This window comes from Dipodomys ordii, unplaced genomic scaffold, assembly GCF_000151885.1.
Source record: "Dipodomys ordii isolate 6190 unplaced genomic scaffold, Dord_2.0 Scaffold8, whole genome shotgun sequence".
In the NCBI taxonomy this organism is placed as follows: Eukaryota; Metazoa; Chordata; class Mammalia; order Rodentia; family Heteromyidae; genus Dipodomys; species Dipodomys ordii.
Genome location: NW_012267224.1, coordinates 10008077 through 10023731, shown reverse-complemented (window position 1 = coordinate 10023731; position 15655 = coordinate 10008077). Strand labels below are relative to the sequence as shown.

Here is a 15655-nt window from a genome sequence, read left to right as displayed (position 1 = left end):
TCCTCGGCCCCGCCCCGCCCCGCCCCGCCGCGCTGCACCTCACCGCACCAGGCCGCGCGCTCCGGGAACTTCCGGCGCCTGCGCCCCGTGTCCTCGCGAGAGCAATGGACAGCGCGTGGGCAAAGCTAGGCCTGGGAGGGCGTGGCGGCCATGTGGGCGCGCGCTGAAGTGGGTGGGCGGGGCCTGGGGTCTGCGTGGGCGGGGCCTGGATCCGAGTGGGCGGGGCAAAGCCTAGACCTAGCGGATGGAGGGACCAGGGCGTGCTTGTGGCTGCACTTGCAGGTCTTTATCGCTTTTCTGGAATTTTCACGGCTGTGGGAAGGAGACCGTCAGAGGTGAGGGCTTCAGAAACAGTGTAAACTTTCAGCCGTCAACAGCCCTGGTTGCTTGGAACTTTTTGAAAACCCAGCTTAAGAGAAAATTACCACCGGATGGGACTCAGTATTTAAATAATTCCAGTTCTTAAGTCAAAGCTAGGAGGTGAGACGGGTTGCTTCCAAGCTCCCTGACATTCTTGGACTCCTCATCCTTCAAACGTGTCACAGCCACAATGAAGGCAGGCTGTGGGCGCACACGGGGTTAATCCTATGGCTGCGTGAAAGGATGTGGGTTGCGCAACCAAGGCTTCCAGCCTCCCTGATGACCTGTAAACCTGTAAACCAGAATCGACCTGATGCTTCTTTCCAGAGAACACATTCCATCGTTTCTCAGGCTACCTTGTGACAGTCTCAGTTTGTAGCCTTGCCTAGCCTGGAACTCTCGACGTTTCTGCCTCAGTCTCCTGAGTGCTGGGCTAACTAACAGCTGCTCATCACCACACCTGGCCTTGTTATAAACGTACCGTTTTCCTGGACGTGAAGCTCAGGGAAATGACTTCATGGAGCTATCAGTTAACACAGTGCTATCAAGGATGAGTGTGCAACATTAATGTTAGAGGGAAAGTATGAATATCTAGGGGGCAGTACAAGACAGGAAACGGCACAGATGTGGCAGGCAAGATGTGGGCAGGAAACTGCAGTCTGAGAGGTGGCTGCAAGTGTTAGGGAGCAGGGCAAGGGCTGTTACTGAACATGATCAAAGCAATCATAGGACAAGATTTTGCTATGGTATTGCCAGCTTTTCCTTTTTCTCTCTGCCCTCAAAATGAGGCCTTTACCTTCACCCATGGTTTGCTTTCCTCCTTGTAGGAATATTGCTTTATCAAACATGCTCATTTGTGATTTTGTGGCAGAGAATCAAGCAGAAAAGAAAGGCTCAGGGAAGCAGCATTTGTTGGTGGTGGTGGTGGTGTGTTGGGGGGGGGGCCTGGGGCTTGTCTTCTTTAGGTTTTTTGGTCAAGGCTAGCATTCTACCACTTGAGCCACAGCTCCACTTCTGGCCTTTGTGGTGGCTAATCGGAGATGAGTCTCATGGATGGGCTGGGAAGGTGGCTCAGTGGTAGAGCGCTTGCCTTGCATGCGTGAGGCCCTGGGTTCGATTCCTCAGCACCACATAAGCAAAAGGAAAAAAGCTGGAAGTGGCGCTGTGGCTCAAGTGGTAGAGCGCTAGCTTTGAGCTGAAGAGCTGAGGGACAGCGCCCAGGCCCAGAGTTCAGGCCCCACAACCAGACCCTCCCCCACCAAAAAAAAAAGTCTCATGGATTTTCCTGCCTAGGCTGGTTTCAAACCAGAATCTTAAGATCTCCCCCAGAGTATCTGGGATTACAGCTGGCACCTCGCTAGCCATGCTTTTTAATGATACCAGACAGGAGGGGGAAAAGGGACAAAAGAAGTCACTAGGCTCTAGCTCATACCTGTGGTGTGTTTTCACACTATAGTATGAGTAGCTGCCTAAGATTGAGAGGGTAGGGAGGAGAGTGTACAGTTTCACACAAGTTCTCTGGCTATTTAGGGCTTTAATTCTCATGTCAAGGGTGATAGGGTGATGAGTTGGAAAGGAAAGGTCTGTCAGTAAAAAGATGATAGGAGGGTTGATTCTAAAAACATTCCTAGGGGTACTGGTGAAGGAAAGGAATCGTTGAGACCAAGTCTGGAATATTTGGGTACAGACTCAGAGACAACTCAGAGGGTAGGTATAAGGTAGTTGGGAATGAGAAGGAAAATAGACCAAAGCAAAGGAGTTTGGTAAGGACAGTTGAGGTCAAGGTGGCATGAATATCTGTCCATGATGGCCAACAGTGGGAAAGGCAGGCTTACGCGAGGGCCTGAGCAAAGACTTGGATTTCCAGGTCAGCCTCTCGACCTGGCTATCAGCCTCCTTCCTAAGTAGTTAGGATTATAGGCATGAGCCACCTGTGCACAACTTTAAGAACCATTTTGGGGGCTGGGAATGTGGTTTAGTGGTAGAGTGGTTGCCTAGCATGCACGAAGCCCTGGGTTCGATTCCTCAGTACCATATAAACATAAAAAGCCAGAAGTGGTGCTATGGGTCAAGTGGTAGAGTGCTAGCCTTGAGCAAAGGAAGCTCAGGGACAGTGCCCAGGCCCTGAGTTCAAGCCCCAGGACTGGCAATAAACAAATAAATAAATGTGCTTTCTCTTTTAAAAGATGTAGCATATCCTGAAGAATAAAACTTTTTATAAAGTTGATGTTCACAACATATTAAAAGGTATTATTCCTTTGGGGAAAGAAGGGGGATTTTATCATGCGACTGATTGGATGGATACAGTTGAAGCCGATTTTCTCAAGGGATATTTTTGCTTTACCTGGCTCCAGCAGTAACTAAAAAGTAACTAGTCAGCAGCTGACTTCCTCCAGTTGTCTCCCATTCCTGGCTTCCCATTTGCTGATGAAGCTGGCCCATCTACTTAGTCTCACTGTGTAGTCCAGATTGGTCTCAAACTCATAATCCTCCCAAACAACTGGGATTACAACTACATTACAGGTTTAGTTTCTTAGCACTCATCCATTACCATCCCTCTGTTAGTCTAGACTATATAAATACTTTCACAGTCTAGAGATTGTTCATGGAATAAAATTCACCTCTTATAGCTCTGAGATCTTCTTGCTGACTTCTGGTGTTATTTTCCCCAATCTTGCTGAGTTAACATTTATACTAAAATGCCCCAAACCAAACAGCAGTGATCTTATCGTTACTTTATTGCAATGACCTTTTTAGTTAACCCTCCAGTAATTTATCCCATGTCCTAATGTTCCCCAATTAAAATCACATTAAATAAGTGAAATTGGATTTTCCTTTGGTGGAAGCTTTCCTTACCCAAGTAGCACTAAGGGTGTTAGCATCCTCTATATAGTCAGAGCTCTGAGGCAAAAAGTGGTCTGCTGAATGGTGCTTCCATTCAATGAGTGGGTACTTGTGAGCATGGGATACCAGGAAAACATGTTATTCTGGCCACTGTTCCCCAGTCACCAAAGCCACATGCAATGGAGGAAGGCACTGTTCTCGAAACTCCAATGGCAAACTCAATGACAGCAACCAACCTCTGCTGTCAATGAGCTTCTAACCTATACAGAACTAAAATAAGTGCACTGCCATTCTAATAGGGCAGAAGTTACACGTATAAAGCATCTGTGATGACCAAAGATGCACCACTCCACTGCAGAGAGCACCAAGAAAATAATACAGGAGGGGGCAGCACACCACCAACCCTTTTAAGACTGTGGTTTTGTATTTCAAAAGTAGTTCACGCCTTCCCCCGCCCCCCATACTAAATATTTGAAAAGAATAGACACAAACTCAAAGATTTGGCTTTTTCTTTTTCTTTTGCCAGTCCTGGGGCTTGAACTCAGGGCCTGGGCACTGTCCCTGAGCTTCTTTTGCTCAAGGCTACCACTCTACCACTTGAGCCACAGTGCCACTTCTGTCTTTTACTGTTTATGTGGTACTGAAGAATCGAACCCAGGGCTTCATGCATGTTAGGCAAGCACTCTACCACTAAGCCACATTTCCATCCCCTGGTACATTAATTTTTACTATAACTAAGATTTTTGGGGGGTGGGAGGTGGGAGGAGGATAGTTAACTGCTTTCTTTTTTCTTTTTTGGTACTAAGGATCAAACCCAGGATGCTGCACTTGCTAGGCAAGCACTTTGCCACTGAGCTACCTCCCAGCCCTAATAAAAATTATGTACAATAAAACATTTGTTTTCTATAGGGATGCTATGAAAAAAATAATCAGTAGTGCTTTAAAAAAAAAAAAAGACAGGGTCACATTTCTATTGAATGGAATGAGATGGTCCTCAACAACTGGGCTCAAGCAATCCTCCTGCTGCAGCCTCTCATCTCAGCCTCCAGAGTAATGGGGATTGCAGGTGCATGCCATTGTGCAAGGCTTCAATGGTATATTTTACAACTGATGTAACCTTAAAATTAAGGAATATGAAGACGAGAATAAGTACTGGCCATCAGGACCCAATTCTCTGGCAGTCGTGGTCCCACAGGTGGGTGAGTTTCAGTGGCAAATACAACAGATTTTACTATGATATAGTGGACACCATAAAATCAGGCAATGTCCCTACCCAGGCTGGCATCAGAGAAGGAAACTCAAAATGATTTAGAGTTCATATTTCATCCTGTCATCTCCACTCTGTCTCTCCTATCATCACAGCAGTCCCCAGGACAAATGGGAAAGATAGAGCTGGAGGTGTATATCAGTGGTAGAGCATTTACCCAGCAGGCACAAGACTCTGGATTCATCCAACAGGCAAAGCAAAAAAAAAAAAAAAGGAAAAACAATGGCAACACAAAATAAACCAGGGAGACAGGAGAAGCATTTTCTAATGCTTATTAAATCCCAGAACTTAACTCATCTTTGATGTAGCCTGTGTACACCACTACCCTGTTGGTGTGGGCCATGCTAACAGCCACGGTTACCTGAAATGTAAGTGCCAGATGGTCTTGTGCTGTTAGAGCTCAAGCTAAATCCCACATGGAGGCCTCCAAATCAGTTCCACAGCAGTTATTTGGGAACAAGAGAAAAGTCACTTTGCAAATTTCAAGTCATTCAAAATGATTCCATTTTAAGGGGATAATGTTCAGATACCTGGCAGAGAAATGGAGCGAAGAATTGTTTGTTCTGGGAGATCAAATGACTCCCTCCAGAGCTGCAGCACTGGAACACAAGATGATTGCCATAGGCCTCAGTAGCGATCATCTGAACACAACTCTTGCCTCCAATAGGAGAGAACTATCAGCCAGGCACATGGCTCACATAACCACAAAACAAACTTCACAGTTATAGCCTAATCCTAATAGACAGACATTACGATCCATTGTCATCAATGAAAACACTGGGACTTACATGTAAGAGTGACTTGGCCAAGACCAGGAAATATGCTTCAGGATAAGAATGAGAAGTTTGATCACTCTCCTGCATTCTGCTACCAACTACTTCCACAAAGAGATGAACTGAGCCAGGAGTGGTGGTTCACACCAGTAATCCCAGCACTCAGGAGTCTGAGACAGGAAGATCATGAGTTTGTGGCCAGCCCCAGTTACTTATCTCAGAAAAACAAACAAACAAAAACCAAAAACAAGATAAAACCTAGGGCACAGAAGAAATGCAGTGACAGAGCCAGTCTTGATTCTGAATATCTCATTCACCCAACATCTAAGTGATTCATCAAAGGACAAGGGCAAAAGGTACAAGAAAAATAAATATTTAATAGTAATATAATTACAGTCATAATCTTTATAGCCTACAGTGCTTTGTAAAAATTCTTCCCATCATCTTTAGATACAACCTAAAAAATGTGTATATCCATCTTTGAGAGGAGTTTAAACCATTGCCAAGTACTTAACACACACACACAAAATATTCACATCTTAACATAAAAGGTCACAGGTTTTTACTTCTATTTTCTTCTGACATTGTCTGCAAAGAACTTCGAATGCCTTTTTTTCTTCTTTTTTTTTTTTTTAAGACAGAGGCCAAAATAATTAAGAACTGGGAGAGACTTAAAGAGGGAGAAAGCATGTAGAGAGTGCCAGGAAATCAGCCGAACGATGGAAAACTCCCCAGGTCTCCCAGGAGGCAGAGGAGGGGACTGGGAACAGCAAATGCCACCTGCCTGTTACAGAGCTCAGGAAGGTGCATACCTTTGAAAGCGACTGAATTTAACGCCAGCGTGGCACTTGCAGAAAATGGCATCAAAGGTTGGACTATAAATCTTTCTTATTCTCAAGTCACTGGACATTTAAGAGCAAAGATATTGATGGACTCTTTCCCTCCTCTTCTTTCTCCTGATAACAGACGTTTGATTCATGGACTGTCCTTTAGTGGCCTCCATTTTCATCTTATTACTTTTTCTTTGCTTCTGCTTTCTGACAGCCCTGAAAAACAAGGTGCTAAATTATTTTGTAAAATGAACACAGTGAATTATGTAATTATGTGGAAGTTCAATTAACCAGCTAGCCAAATAAGAAAATAGAAGAAGGGAAAGAATTTACTGTATTGTAAGCATAAATCTCCAGTATCCTAAACCGTAACAATAGCCAGAGGCCTGATCAAGCAAAATGTTTGAGAAAACACATTTCTTTAAAACATGGTTACTACAGAGTTAGAGCAAGCTATTGGGAACAACTGCACCACAGGGAAGGCAACCATGTCAGTGAGGCTACTTGCAGCTTTGGGGATTAGGGTACCCCCTTACACTGCTCAACCCAGCCCCTCAAATTGTATTTTTGAGGACAGGGAGGTTCACACATGATACAGTTTACAGGGATACAAAATACACAACAAAAATCTGGCCATGCTTGAGGGCCCTTTTTTCTGCCTGGCACTAACTTCTTCTCTACATAGGCCTGAAAATCCTGACAAGGGGCTCGTTGGTCACCGCTGATGTCCTCAACTTCGTGAAGACTAAGTTCAAACTGAACAGGCTGGAATTTTCCCTCTAACAACACCATATCTGAACATATTCTCTGTTTCTCATGTTCTCAGGTAGTTTGGGCTGGGAAAGATTACTGGCCATTCGTTTACTCCTCCATTATAGCAGAAAGATGCCATTATACTAGCAAGTACCAAAGAACAGGCAGGAGCTGGTACTAATATAATAGCACTAACACACCTGGAAATGAGCCCCATCTTGTAAGTAACCATGAGCTGGATTCCCAGGACAAAACCTCAAAAAAGGGCTTCATTTACAATATGGAGTCCCTGAGTGGGTGAGACTTGGGCCCCATTATTGGCTCATTCAATACTGTATGTATTAGGTACTGGAGATACAAAAGTGAATGTGTATAACCTTTGACTCCAAGGAGCTGGGAAACTGAGCAAGGCAGCCCACCCCCCCGTGTCATTTTTTTATAAGAGACAGGGGCTCTGATGTCCTATGAGCACATAGGGAGGAAGTGGCAGGAATAGCCTAATTCTAGGACCTGTGTGCTCTTAATCATCTTCACAGTGATCACTCCACCACACATTAATCAGATACAGAAGAAGCTAGCCACACAGGAATCGATCAGTAAGTACTTTGCTATCAATGAGAGTTTCACATGACCACCGTGAAGAATTTTAACTTGACTTCACATTTTTCTATACTTTTCTTGGCATCATGAACTAGGATACCATGGGAAAGAGGGAGGAAGGAATAGGAATATGGTGGAAGCAATGAATTTACTCAGTCTGCACAGTGAGAATGCATGGATATATTACAGTGAAACCCCCTCATATACTACAATGCATACTAAGTTTAAAATAAAATTTTTAGCTGGATGCCAATGACTAATGCCTATAATAATACTATCAAGGAAGCTGAGATCTGAGGATTGCAGTTTAATTTTTTTTTTTGTCAGTCATGGGGCTTGAACTCTAGGCCTGGGTGCTGTCCCTGAGCTCTTCAGCTCAAGGCTAGCACTCTACCACTTGAGCCACATTGCTACTTCTGGCCTTTTGTTTACGTGGTGCTGAGGAATCGAACCAGGGCCTCATGCATGCAAGGCAAGCACTCTACCACTGAGCCACCTTCCCAGCCCCATGGATTGCAGTTTAAAGCCAGCCCAGACAGAGGAAAATCCATGAGTCTTTTTTTTTGGTCATCTGTGGGGCTTGAACTCTGGGCTTGGTGCTGTCCCTGTGCTCTTCAGCTCAAGGCGAGTGCTCTACTGCTTGAGCCACAGCACCACTTCCTCCATGAGACTCTTATCTTCAATTAAGTACTGAAAAAGCCAGAAGTGGAGCTGTGGTTCAAGTGACAAAATAAAATTAGAACCAACAGAGACAGCGAGGGAAAGAGATGATGTTGTCCAAAAAGTAATGTACCCTTTACATAAAGGTAAATAACTGTACCCCTGTAGCCCCTCTGTACATCAACTTTATAATAATTTTTAAAATTTTTAAATTAAAAAATAGAATCAACACGCTACAAAAATACAGTTAAGAGATCTTAACATGGTATTAAGGCACCATTTGGCATGTCAACAATGTTCATGTTTTGTCTGATGATTATAAGGCATTCTTCAGTTATTGTTAACTGAGATTAGGTTTAGACTCAACCGAAACAAAGCAAAATAAAACTCATTGTCTTACTGCTTTGTGCATGTGATATAAATCTCTTCTTTCCCCTACTATTAAAGTAGGATAAGTCCTGATAGGCAATAATTTAGCAAATTCAATGAAGTATAATCTGTAATAGTAAAGTCAATGAAGCCTTGTGTCCCAGTATACAAACTTTAAATTCCAATTCAGTTCATCCACTCATAAGCAGGGCTAAAAATAAAACTGATTCATTTGGGGATACAGTAAATGTAGAAGGAAAATATTTAAAACTATTCTTTTATAATGTGAATAAACAAAACCTTCTAGAGGTAAGTCTTTGAACTCTGATTCAGTATAAATCAATTGTTTCATTTTGTCTTAAAATTACATTGACCTAGTCTTTGTCCTCTAAATTATAGGATTTACATAACTGCTAGAAGGAGTGTTCACCACAAGATGGAGCTAGCATTCCAGCTCACAGCTGAAGAAAAATTAACACTAAGCAAAAATAGCAGACAAAGCTGTGCAAAGCATAAGTTGAAAGGACCCTTCATGCCATGTATGCTACAAAGGCTATGAAATTTAAATTCTTTTTATTATTATAAAGAAGGAAATCTTGGCTTATCAATTTCATTATGAAAATGTTTTGAGAGTGGTAACTGTAAACAGGAGTTTAGAAGTCCTCTCAGAAACAAGTAATACCAGGTAAGAGTTATCAGGTAGACCACATCTCAAGGGATTTGTTCTTAGAATGAAAATTGATCAAATCTAATACTGAGGGATGATATATAATCTCACCCATGAAAACAATGTTACTATCACAGCTGTTTAAGAAGCAATGAAGAACCTAAAATTAAAGGCTGAGCATGGCGCCTACTTGTTTTCACTCAAAATTACACTGCAAGTGACACAATGTTCCCAATCCAGTACATGCAACAGGGTGGTCAAGTCCTGAGGATTTCTAAGGTAACAAGTTTGGAAGATTCTGGGTGCAACCTATTTATTTTTTAATAGTTCTACTTTTACCTTGGACTACTTTTGAAAATGAACAAAACAAAGTAAATATCTGGGCACTCATCTGTAATCCTAGCTACTCGGGAGGCTGAGATCTGAGGATCACAGTTCAAAGCCAGCCAGGCAGGAAAGTCCATGAGCCTATTATCTCCAATTAACCACCTGAAAACTAGAAGTCAAGCTGTGGGTCAAAGTGGTACAGTACTAAGCCTTGAGTAAAAGAGCACTGAGACAGTGCTCAGGCTGAGTTCAAGCCCTATAAGCAACCAAAAAAAAAAAAAAAAAGTAAATATATAAATTAGTTTATTTAAATAATAGGCAAAATAAGTGTCTAGACTTTAGTAGAAAAAAGTTTTTCATTGCTCCCAATTTCATTTAATTTTTAAAAGAATTATAATCATAAAGTTATAAAACATTAAATATAAAACATTAAAAATGTTTTTCATCACAAGGCATATGATAGTCCAAAACATTATTCATAATCTCAATTTTCATCTAATGTTAAATCTGGCTGATTTAACTATGGGATGTTAAGGTATTTTTATGTTGGTGGTACAAGGGTTTGAACTAAGGTCCATGAACTTGCTGGGAAGGTCCTCTACTATTTGAACCACACCCAGCCCTTTTTGCTTTAGTTATTTTTCAGGCAAGAGTCTCTTGTTTTCTTTCGAGGGTTAGCTTCAGACACAAGCCTATGCCTCCTGCGAGGCTGGGATTACAGGTGTGTGCCACTGTTCACAGGCTATGTTCAAGGAACATTATCATTGTTGGAACTTTATTGTGAGTTATAATCAATACCAAACATTGGTGGAAGAAGTTAAACTAATCATGAAAAATAAAAGACAATAAAAGTTTTAGAATTAAATTTAAAAAATAGTTTTAGATTGGCAGGAAAGAGTGAAAAAAAATTTTTTTAATATTTAAGCATTAAGGGCTGGGAATGTGGTTTTGTGGTAGAGTGCTTGCCTAGAATGCATGAAGCCCCAGATTCGATTCCTAAGTAGCACATAAACAGAAAATGCCGGAAGTGGTGCTGTGACTCAAAGGGTAGAGTGCTAGCCTCAAGCTAAAGAAGCTCGGGACAGTGCCCAGGCCCTGAGTTCAAGCCCCAGGCTTGGCAAAAAAAAAAAAAAGTATTAAGCATATCTAAATATATTCTAAGTATTTTCTAGAAATCTGGTAAGATTTGTAAAGAAGTAACACCACTTGTCTGCTGTGTAACACACACTGCAGTCAATCTGAAATGCGTTCTCCACCCTTCCGGCCATCAACTCTCAGGTGATCCAAGTCTCACTTCACTGTCTTGCTCCTCAGGAAAACCTAACCTCTTATCCCAAAGCTCTAATGTCACATGGACCACAGAACATGTAAAGTTAATCACTTTAACCTTACACTTTGGTTATTTTGCTTTCTAAACCTATGACGCTGTGAAGCAAGCTCTTCCACTCACCCATCCTCCCCGGTCCAGACAACTAATACACAGGGCTTCTGCCTCCTCTGAATGCTGCAGAGTGGGGCAGACCGCTCTGTATGAAGTACATAAGGACATTTTTAGTGAGAGAAAAAAAAAAAAAAAGAATCCAACTGACTTGTTAGCTCCCCTGGAGAGGCAGGTATTAGGACAAGTGCTGCGTTTATGATCTGAGTTGCCACAAATGAAGCAGCCAGCTCTGGGGCCCGCACAGGAATGATCTGCGACAGCACAGTGACCGCAAATGCTACAGTGGATCCAGGCTGTAAAATAAAAAGTAAGCTTTAGAGGAACTTCCATGAATATATTTCTTCACTTCATTAACTTCTAAGTAAGATGTAGAGATAATGTTTTCTTCAAATATTGTAGTTGATTTGCAGAGATAGTTTTAGCTTGGCTAAAGAGACCCAAAGCGAAGAGGTTAGAATCCCACAATAAATCACTTCTCTGTCTTTTTTTTTTTTTTTTTAATTCTTTGCTTTGCTTTCTTAAATACTAGTCCTAGGGCTTGAACTCTGGGCCTTTCAATCTTGCCTGTTAGCTTTTTCACTTAAGGCTTGCGCTCTCTTACCTGAACCACACAGCTCCCGCTGCCCAGGCTGTCCCACCTGAGTAGCTAGGATTACAGGTATGAGCCACTGGCTCTGACGAAGCAAGTAAGTTAATGCAAGGTCTCATCATTATTTGCCTTTTATAAAAACCCTATGGAGGGAGAACAAAAACCCAAATTGTTTCGCCAGGCCCTCCTCACACCCCACACCCATACTTACAGGGCTTTACACACTTCCTACAGAGAAAGCAATGCTTCCACTTCCGGCCATCCTGCAAAAACAATTTCAAACTCCATGTAATTTGTTATTAACAACCAAGTTCTACAATTAAAAATTAAAATGTCTTACTAAAATTGGTGTAAATTATTCATCTCTATTTCTCCCTTTTCTGGCTTCACAATTAAATACTTTGATTTTAATTTATGCATTTCTCTACTTAAATGCCTCCTTGATGGGCCTCAATTTCCTTAACTATGTAACTAGGAGATTTATCCAAATGATCTTCAAAATCCACTCCAGTTCAAGCAACCAATCTTCACAAAGAGACTCACATGAAAATTTCAAGAGAAATAATGATTAGTAATGATTTTATAGGTCTATACTACACAATCCTTCATGAAATTCCTATTTGATAGCTTTATGTAATTTAGAAAGATAGGTTTTATGTTTCTATTTGAGGATTTTAAAACTCTGATGAAACATACCTACAAATGCATAAGACACATATGTCCAACTTGATAAGGATCATTAGAAAATATTGATTAACCATTCAGGTCAGGGGTAGACCCCACCAGCCCTCCTTCCCTTTGCTGCTCTGGTATGTGTGCTAGTCATTTCCCTGCACTACCTACATGTGCATCTCATTCTTCAATTTTAAACTCCATATGCAAAATACAGATGATTTCTAAACTAATTGAAAATATACTTAGATGCATGCTACCATAGTATAGTCAGAAATAAAATGATGTTATTATGAAAAATATGCTTACTAATATTTACATAAATACAGCATTTCTTTGGAGAAGAGTTTGTGCTTACTATCTTACTATCTTCTTTCTGACTGGAGTTAGTTAAAATAAACAAAGAAAACTTTAGAGTCATCCTGTGGTCCTTCTAAAAATAGATTTATTACTAAGTGGCAAAACTTGGAAGCAACCAAAATGCTCTTCAGTAAAAGAAGAGTTAAATAAACTGACTTATCCAGACAATAGGATTCCTTTCACAAGAAGCCATGGAAAGATAGAGAAATGTTAAAAACCGATTACTCAAGGTAGGCACTGGTGGCTCACAACTGTCATCCTAGTTACTCAGGAGGCTGAGATCTGAGGATCTCAGTTAAAAGCCAACCTGAGTGGGAATATCCATGAGATCATTATCTCCAAAAGATCAAAGTGGAGCTGTGGTTCAAGTAGTGCAGCACTAGCCTTGAGCAACAAAAAAGCCCAGGGACAGTGCTCAGGCCCTGAGTTCAAGCCCTAGGACTGACACATGGACGTGCATGCATGTGTGTGCACACATACACACACAAAACTATGATTCAGTGGAAGAAGGCCCTCTACAGAGGTGTCATTCATCCTGTAGGACTGCAAACTGTGACAGTGTGGGAAAGACTATGAATATAGCAGTGGTACCAGCCATCAGTAAGGTGGGAAACAAGGCTTTAGAGAGAACATGAAGTCACTTGGTGTGACACTACAATGTCAAATTCAGGTCATTACCCATTCATCCAAACCCAAACACACTTGGAGGGCTGGGGTACAGCCCCAAGAGTGCACCTGAAATGTGCACTCGGTGTTGATGACATGCCCAGGCAAGTGCATCTACTGTAACAAATGTTGAATCTAATGGGTAGTGTTGACAGTGGGGGAGACTGGCTGGGGAGGAAGCAGGGATTATTGGACAATTAACCTAGCTTAATCTTGCTGTGAATCTAAAGCTGGTTGTGTTTTTTTTAAGGCTATTAAGAAAAATACAATAGCTAAATACGTAAATATGAAGTATGTCCCTTGGAGTCCTTTCTTTGCTGTAAAAAAGTGGGGAGTAACCACCTACTTCCTGAGGCCGTTGTTAATTTCACAACATGTGAAACAAATGTCATATATTTGCCCTCAACAGACAGATCTGTGTAGCATCCCTTAAGGCTTTACATGAAACCCTCCAATTTTTAGCAGTCATTCATTACCATATGAAAGTAAATTCAAGTAAGCAGGAGGGCAATGTTACACATATAGTTAGAAATAAAGTACTACTGTATTAAAATACACCTAATAGATAATACACATTCATACAAACTAGAATATTAACCAAATAACATTTAGAAAAGTAATAGAGCTAGTAAACATATTTGATTAAGAATGCACTGTGGAAGAAAACTATACCTTGGATGTGCAAGAATTACAGTGTTCACAGTGTTGATTCTCAAGAGAAACGTACCGCTGACACAGAGGGCAAAATCTGACAAGGAACAAAACAGGAAAATCACTGCACATGTTCACTGAGACTCACACAATACACACAAGTGTACATAGCACTTGTTCTCAAAACTGGAGGCAATCAGAATTCAATTCAATATGACCCTGTGGAGCACATTTAAAAGCAAAAGAAGTAAAGGATTCACTAGTGAAGGCACTTTGCAGTGAGATGCCCATAACTGCCTTTTCAGCAGCCTTGGAAATTCAAAGTTCTACAGTGATCTTACCTGTAACCTTCTTCCGTGGGAAGGATTACCTTATGGAGTGGAATGTTGGTAAAAATACGCACAGGCGACTGTTTCCGACCTGTCTTTCCATGTTTATAAAGTGCATGATTATCATAATCTACCTAGAAAGGGAAAATTTACTCAAATGAGTCAACATTCACTCAGCTTCTCGAACCAATAAAGAAATAAGCTGATGCCAAAACACATAGGACAGATTAAAGTAATTTGGTGCCAGTCCTAGGGCTTGAAGCTAGGGTCTTGGGCATTGTCCTTAGGCTTTCTTTGCTCAAGGCTAGTGCTCTACCCCTTGAGCCACAGTTCCACCTTTGGCTTTTACCTGGTTAATTGGAGATAAGAGTTTCATGGGCTTTCCTGACTTTGAATGGTGATCCTCAGATCTCAGCCTCTTGAATAGCTAGGACTGCAGGTGTGAGCAACCGGTACCCAGTAGTAATTTTTTTTTTTAGGTAATAAATTCTTAAATGCAAGCATATATTTATGGACATTTCGGAGAGGCCACTTTGACAGAGGAATTTCAGAACATAAAAAGATGTGCTGTGTGCACATATATGTTATATACTATTAAGGGACATTATAAGAAAGACATATTAAGAACTAATGTCTTTGAAGACATGGGTCAGCATGGTTGAAACCTTCCAAGCTGGGATGTGAGGTTGCTGCATGTCTGTTCAGCTCACCAGGTGCAGGTGCAGCCTCAGCTGTCCTCACACTTGGACAAAGAACAGGATTCTGGGTCCAACACTGGCTTTGCCACTGCTGTTACCTGACCTTAGCCAAGGTTACCTTCTGTCTGTTAAAGAGGTTACTAATTCTGACCTTAAAGTTGCTATGAAGGTTAAAAGAGCTTAGTGAAGTAAAACACTTAGTCCAGGGCCTGTCAAAGGCAGAAAGATGGAGATGGATACTGGGGTCCATATCCATGCTTGCTCTCCCTACAGCTATTCAAATCATTGACCTCTTTCCTCAAAATACCTAAGTCAACTTCTCATGTCATCAGGTTATCTTGAAAAGCAACTGATGCTAACAAGTATGATTTTTCTGATTTTGAGAAAGAGTCAGGCCTCAAACTCACAATCTTCTTGCCTCTGCCTCCTAGGTGCTGGGATTACAAGCATGTACTATCACACTAGGCCACAGCAATTACCTTGTGGATTCTATCTTTTCCTCCAACCAATTATTCATACACATTCTCAATTTGGTTTTAGGTCTGCTATGTATTTACCAGATCACTAAATCCATCTTTCTTTCTTTCTTTTTTTTTTTTTTTTTGATGGGCATGGGTCTTGAACTTTGGGCGTAGGCACTATCCCTGAGCTCTTCACCTTAAGGCTAGTGCTCTATCACTTTGAGCCACAGCGCCACTTCCTGTTTTTCTGGTGGTTAACTGGAGATAAGAGTCTCACAGACTTTTCTGTCCACACTGGCTTTGAACCACAGTCTCAGATCTCAGCCTCTTGAGTAGCT

General features: G+C 41.6%; 1 protein-coding gene across 4 annotated transcripts in view; it reads right to left on the bottom strand.

Moving 5' to 3' along the window:
* Nucleotides 1-5601: 5601 nt before the first annotated feature.
* Zcchc4 (zinc finger, CCHC domain containing 4) overlaps nucleotides 5602-15655 on the bottom strand; it is a 36845-nt gene continuing 26791 nt past the window's right edge. For 3 of the 4 annotated variants that reach the window (XM_013009192.1, XM_013009193.1, XM_013009194.1), the window contains 5 exons: nucleotides 14171-14292; nucleotides 13851-13926; nucleotides 11692-11743; nucleotides 11040-11184; nucleotides 5602-6290 (listed from right to left, as the gene is read on the bottom strand). In XM_013009192.1, the coding sequence (XP_012864646.1) occupies nucleotides 6155-6290; nucleotides 11040-11184; nucleotides 11692-11743; nucleotides 13851-13926; nucleotides 14171-14292 (531 nt within the window). In that variant the 3' untranslated portion in view covers nucleotides 5602-6154. Of the gene's footprint in view, nucleotides 6291-11039; nucleotides 11185-11691; nucleotides 12019-13850; nucleotides 13927-14170; nucleotides 14293-15655 lie in introns of those variants that run through there. The other variant, XR_001174738.1, reaches the window with a different exon arrangement.